Source organism: Hibiscus syriacus, unplaced genomic scaffold (genome assembly GCF_006381635.1).
Source record: "Hibiscus syriacus cultivar Baekdansim isolate YM2019G1 unplaced genomic scaffold, ASM638163v2 tig00111719_pilon, whole genome shotgun sequence".
In the NCBI taxonomy this organism is placed as follows: domain Eukaryota; kingdom Viridiplantae; phylum Streptophyta; class Magnoliopsida; order Malvales; family Malvaceae; genus Hibiscus; species Hibiscus syriacus.
In genome coordinates this window covers 31,276-37,957 of record NW_024063162.1, presented here as the reverse complement: position 1 = coordinate 37,957, position 6,682 = coordinate 31,276, and the positions used below count along the sequence as shown (strand labels likewise).

General features: G+C 34.7%; 1 protein-coding gene across 1 annotated transcript; it reads right to left on the bottom strand.

Moving 5' to 3' along the window:
- Nucleotides 1–626: 626 nt before the first annotated feature.
- Nucleotides 627–2,451, bottom strand: LOC120168309 (cyclin-D3-1-like). Its single transcript, XM_039177089.1, has 4 exons — nt 1,795–2,451; nt 1,513–1,714; nt 1,239–1,369; nt 627–1,158 (listed from the first exon to the last, which is right to left on the bottom strand). Exons 1-4 carry the CDS (start codon nt 2,275–2,277, stop codon nt 883–885), a joined length of 1,092 nt encoding a protein of 363 aa, XP_039033020.1. The 5' UTR covers nt 2,278–2,451; the 3' UTR covers nt 627–882.
- Nucleotides 2,452–6,682: the final 4,231 nt, after the last annotated feature.

Sequence of the window (6,682 nt, the reverse complement as noted above, 5' to 3'; positions counted from 1 at the left end):
GCACATGCTAGCAGCCTTCTTGTTACCGTCTTTTTAGTTTCTTGAAGGGGGGGGGGGGTTTCTTAATGACAAAGATAATCTTAATCTAAACAGTACTTGAGGACCTAACACTTTGTACCTACAACTCTATTGTACTCCATGTGTACACGAGAAGCTTATTTGGTACATTTTTTAATGGAATGGATTGGGGTTTAGATGATAAATTAAGACAGTAAAATTCATTGAAAGAAATGATGGCTCACTCAGGTTCAGGACTGAATTCAAAGGAAGATGAGCTCTTCCAACGAGGTCAAACCCTAAGCTTATAGTCGCAGAATATAACCCAAAATTCGTGAGTGGCCGACAACATGTTCATCCCTTCACATGCAAACAAAAATACAAGTTATGTGTACACTTTCGCCCTTTGAATCCTCTATTCAGTTGGTATTTCGATATATGTACGTACGGATGTATATTACGCCTGTATTCTGATATAAATACACAACTCCCTAAGTATTTCAATCATTTGTAAGTAAGACATAAAAACAGAACAATGTGGACGTAGTATATTGTAAATGCAGCATTTTATTTGAAGGAAAAATTTAATATTATTCTCATGAAACAACAAGAAGGCCCGAAGCATTAATGCCATGGACTTTGCATTGCCATGGACTTTTTTTTTTCTAGAATGCAAATCATCTCTGTTTGTAAATTTCAACACTGTTCATCTTCGGGAGATAATCTTGAAGATGAGTCTTGGTTGAGTTTTTGGTACAGGAAAATGCAGAGATGGAAAGCAATTTCACTTGCATCATAAAAAATGAACAGCAATGTTATTGCAAAGACTATTTATAGTCTAGGAAAAGGAAAAATAAAAAGAAAAGGAGGAATTGAAGATGAAATTTAATGAGGAATAGTGAGAAAGTTTGAAGGAGCACGGCTTAGCCTTTCCGGAAGCTGTTCTTGTTGAATTCTGCTTTTCTTAGATTGATGCTGGGGTGAAGAAGACACAGATGATGTCACTGCCCAGGAATCGTTTGAGCTATCCGGACTAAATGAGACATCCATTACACCATTTGGGCTTCCTGGAATGGAGCTAGACCTTCGTTTGTTTGATTGGTTCTCTTGAGCTCTTGTTGCCGGTTCTGTAATCAATTTACAGCATTCATCTACCTTATCCTGTTGGGAAAAAATGAATCCGGATTTAAGAAGCAGGCCGAAATTTTCACCTGGCTTAGAATGAGGGATAAAAGAGAAACCTTATCAATTCCCAGGATGCCTAATAGCTGGTTTTGGTATTCAGCTCTAAGATTAGGTTCTACGCCATCCACAACGTGCAGCATTGTAGCAGTGGCCATTACCGAAGGAATGTAGCACATAAACCTAGAATCTGCCGATGGATTTATCAGGAATCGAAGAAAATATGAGAAAACAGATGTACGATATAATTCATTGTACGCAGAAAATAAGCTTCATTCAATTCTAATTAACAATTTGATCCATGAAGGAAATGTTTTTGGTACTGGAACTAACCTGAAATGGCAGAGAGCAGAATGCGGTCACATCTCCTGAGAAATTCCCAACAGAGAATGTCCTTTAATCCAAGCCTCCTTACAATGTAATCAAGAAATGAAAGTGGGGTAACAGGGTTCATCTTCCATTGAAGGGTGGCAAGCACTAAAATCTCCATTCTTTGGATGGTTTTGGGCTCAAACACATACCGGCTCTCCTCCACCTAAACAGATCGATAAGAAACAAGATTAATAACCCGAATCAAATGACAAATAAATATATAAAAAAAAGTAGCACATGTACCTGTAAGTCCAGTAGCAGAGGCACTTGGGTTTCCTCCACTTTGGCCGCTAGAGAAAGACAAGCTACTGCAGCCAGTTGAGTCATCCATGGCTTGTCACTTTGGAACCGGAAGCTAAACAAGAATCTGTCGAGATAGTTGACGGCAAGAAGAGCAGTGAGAGCAGAGAAAGAATAGTGAGCATTGACATTTAACATCCACTCCACAGCTTCACGGCGAGCCTCAGCCAGATTGTCATTGATTTGAAGGCTATCACAGGGTTGAACTTTCTCTTCTTTTGAAAGTAAAGAAGAAAGTTCATCATCTTCCCAGGACAAATCTTGTTCAAACAAGGCTGGAAAAGGGTTTGATTTATGAATCCCACTCTTATTGTTGTAATAACTTCCTTCTTCTACTTCCACAAAGTAGTCTTCCCCGGGTTCTCCCCCCCAATTCTCTTCTAAACAATACAGGGCATCAAAAACAAAAGAAGAGTTCAATTCCATTTTTCTAAAGTTTTTTAAAGCTTGGTTTCGCTATAGATCAGAGAAGGAGATGAGGAAAGAGAGGCCGAAAGACAGAGCTTGAGGCATCTCTCAATCTGTTTTCCTGAAAGACGAGAGGATTGGGGGAAACTATCGGATCCAGTCCAGACCTGAATCACGGCATCAGAATTTGTTAAAGGTATGAATTCTGATCTATTTTTCCTTTTTTATATCAGATATGCATATATCTTTAACTTTGAAATTAAATATTTATATATCAAAAATAGATTTTAAGCTTTTACCTTTTTGGCATTTATATTGGAGAAAATGGTCAAAGATGGGATATTTTACAAGTACTGAAATTTTTATTAATGAATGTAGTCTTTATTTTAAAGAAACATACTTTATAACTTCAATACATTTCTTGGTTCGGAACTGATTTATTTATTTACCCCATTGAGTTTAACCTAAGCATGTTAACGAACCGAATGAACACGGACAGAAATATATCATGTTCGTTCGTTTAACTTTAACCGAATAAATGAACTAACACGAACATAATAATAATAATAATAATAATAATAATAATAATAAGAAGAAGAAGAAGAAGAAGAAGAAGAAGAAGAAGAAGAATAGCTTCTGAAAACCATCTGTTTACACGTTAGCATATGAAACGAGGTGCATTATTGGAAGAAGAAGAAGAAGAAGAAGAAGAAAGAAGAATAGCTTCTTAAAACCATCTGTTTACACGTTAGCATATGAAACGAGGTGCATTATTGGAAGAAGAAGAATAAGAAGAAGAATAGCTTATGAAAACCATCTGTTTACACGTTAGCATATGAAACTAGGTGCATAAGAAGAAGAAGAAGAAGAAGAAAAGAAAAAGAAGAAGAAGAAGAAGAAGAAGAATGTATTTTCCCTGCATGTAGGGTGCTATTTTTTTGGCCTTATAAATGCGTCTGAAAACCATCTGTTTACACGTTAGCATATGTTTGTTTACACGTTAGCATATGAAACGAGGTGCATTATTGGAAGAAGAAGAAGAAGAAGAAGAATATCTTCTGAAAACCATCTGTTTACACGTTAGTATATGAAACGAGGTGCATTATTGGAAGAAGAAGAAGAAGAAGAAGAAGAAGAAGAAGAAGAAGAAGAAGAAGAGAGAAGAGAAAAGAAGAAAGAAGAAGAAGAAGAAGGTATTTTCCTTGCATGTAAGGTGCTATTTTTTTGGCCTTATAAATGCGTCTGAAAACCATCTGTTTACACGTTAACATATGAAACGAGGTGCATTATTGAAGAAGAAGAAGAAGAAGAAGAAGAAGAAGAAGAAGAAGAAGAAGAAAGAAGGTATTTTCCCTGCATATAGTGTAACATCCCAAACTATGGGTTAGTGACTAAATGGTAAAGTTTCAGAATTTGGTGATTAAAGTAGAAGAATTGATTAGTTCAATGATTTATCTGGAAATAAATCCTAAAAATTGTTAGTAATTATCAAATGAAGTAGAGGACAAAATGGTCATTTAACTAATAAATGAATTAAAAATAAATATGATAAGGATATATATGTTAGAGGGGATAAGGATGAAGAGATATTCTCTTCATCTTCTTCTTTTTCTTCATGTACGAGAGAAAGAAAGAGCCAAGCTTGCAAAGGTAAGATTCTTTGTTAGCTGATTATTTGTTAATTTTAAGAGTGGGTTTTGATCATTAGGTAATACTTAAGCTTATGGAAAGCTTAAGTTGTCCTAAAATCAAAAGATAAAGAAGTTATGAAAGATTAAAGAAAATGAGTTTCTTAAGGAAATTCTGGAAAAGAGTTAGTAAGTGAATTTTGAGAAGGAATTTGACTTGTCATCAATCTAAGTAAGAGATATGAAGTAATATAATTGGATTTGAAACATGTTGCAAAATTGATGTAATTATTGAATTACATATGGAAGATAGGATTTGAGGTTTAATATGAAATAAATGAATATAGATTGGTTTAAGTATGTGTACTAGAGTTAAGAATGAAAAAGGGGATGATATATGAAGTGTTTGAGAGGAAATGAAGTAATTTTCGTGCTGAAAAATGATTTCTGGGTTAGGGGGAATCGGTACCCATTCAAAGGGGTACCGATACCCTCTCAAACGACAGAATTCCAGAATGTCATGAGGGTATCGATACCCCCAGTAGGGAATCGATACCCCCCTAAAGGAAAAATATGAATATTGGTTTAATAAGTTTGTTTAAGTTGCTAGTATCCAATTACAAGGTGTAGGTATCTAATGATTGCCTCCAAATGTACATTTATGTAGATTCTGCGCGTAAAGCAATTTCGGAACATTTGACAAGTAAGATCGATCAAGGGAAAGATAAGAGATTGGAATTGACTAGTGAGACCAAGGTGAGTGCATACTAGTGATATGTAGTGTTTAATGGAAATAAGACTTGCGATGAGTCTATTTCCTAGAGTAATATGCATGAAGTCATGGACATGATTATGTGTTGTTATAATTATATATGATTATCTGTATTACATTGATTGTATGTATGTATGACTAAAGATAATGATATGCTTTGTATATGTTATGTGATTATGAATAGGTAGAAAGGAAACAAATGATGATATAAGAATCTATTATAAGATATATGATATGAAAATATGATAGTGGGTTATGTGAAAGAACTATGAGATATATGAGTATATAGAAATATATGCGAACAAGATATGACATCTATGTTTATATGAAATAATGCAAGGTGATATGAGCTATGTGAGATATGAATATAAGATCATATGAGAAGTGAAAAGAATTACATGAAAATAGACTAAGTGATTACATGCAACATATGATATTAGATATATGTTTACACATACATGTGGTATGTGACAGAATAGAAGGAACATGTGATTATGAGATCAATGATTACACGTACATGTGATACGTGACTGAAAAGAAAAGATATGTGTTTATAAGAGAAAGAATATGAATAAGTAATGTGAACTGTTATAAATGATAATGCCCATGTTATGTGATATGAGAGCTAGGGGTATAGTTGGCATGCCAAGGGTCGAGGGTTTATCTATGTTCTTCGGGACATATGGATTGTTTACCTATGTTCTTCGGGACATATGGACTGTTTACCTATGTTATTCGGGACATATGGACTGATTACCTAGGTTCTTCGGAATCTATGGACTGGTCCTTCGGGACATTGATCGAGCTGTGGTGACAGCATATGTGTGCACAACCTCAATGTACTCACATACCTTAAGTTCTCACTAGTGTACATGGGCTAATAAAGTGATTAAACAAGCATACTGAAGGTGATATGTATACGATGGGTTTATAAATGGTTATCAAAGGTAAGTGGTTTGAAATGTGTTACATGAACCATATGATGTTATGTGTGTTTCTTAATGATAATGATGGTATATGTTTATATATGCTTTATGTTATATGAAATATTATATGTTTTATATGCCTCACTAAGTCAACGACTTAGCGTGTGATTGTTTCACACGTAGGTTTCGAGAAGAGTAAAGAGTAATGCGGGGCAAGACAGGTCAGTTCTCCTTACCAAATGTCAGATCAGAAAATATATGTATTGTATATAGAGTGTAGTTGGCATGTAGTCTAAAGATATAAATTGTATGAACTCTGATATATATTTGTAAACGTTTTGAATAAGTTAAATGTTATAAAAGTTTTTAAATTACTCACTATTTTATACGAATAAATGTTTGAAAAGTCAATGTGACACTTCGGACTCGTATCCGGGTCGGATACGGGTTGGGGGTGTTACATTTAATGGTATCAGAGCGACGGTTTAGCCGATTCTAGGCTAAAAACGAAGTCGAAAGTGTTTTAAAAAGTGTACATGCCAACACAAAGTGAAAAATTTTCTGATCTGATAGGGTAAGGAGTGTGCTGTCTTGTTAATAGAGTTAAATTGTTATGTTATATAAGATAAGTGAATACTGAGAATGATTTATGAAATTTATATATATGTTTATATGATATGATGGATGATATGTGAACATATGCAATTGACATATGTTATACAATATGAATTGGATGAGCATATGCACACGTGATATCTGATAGAAGAAATGATATGAGCACATGAAAATATGAGAGTTTCCAAAGTGAAATACAAGACGATAGACCTGAAGGTAATAGCATTCACCTGCCCTGGCCAGGCAGGGAGAAGAGCGAAAACCTCAGGGAATGTCTGTATAAGATTAGAGAATGATTCATAATGTTGAATGATATTCCGATGTGTTTTTAATTGTATACTTCGTTAACTCATAGAATGAATGTATCGAAATAGTTAAAAGAGTTATGAGCACCCGATCTCAAGGGTGAATTTGAGGAAGGCTCTGTTGTTACAGACCTTTGGATATATGATATGAAGATAATGCTAGAAGATGTTCATTTC

Coding starts and splice junctions, on each gene's coding strand:
- LOC120168309 (XM_039177089.1), bottom strand. CDS start 2,277: ATGGAATTGAACTCTTCTTTTGTTTTTGATGCCCTGTATTGTTTAGAA. Junction 1,715..1,794: donor CTCTGCTACTGGACTTACAG/GTACATGTGCTA, acceptor CGATCTGTTTAG/GTGGAGGAGAGCCGGTATGT. Junction 1,370..1,512: donor TCTGCTCTCTGCCATTTCAG/GTTAGTTCCAGT, acceptor ATCCATCGGCAG/ATTCTAGGTTTATGTGCTAC.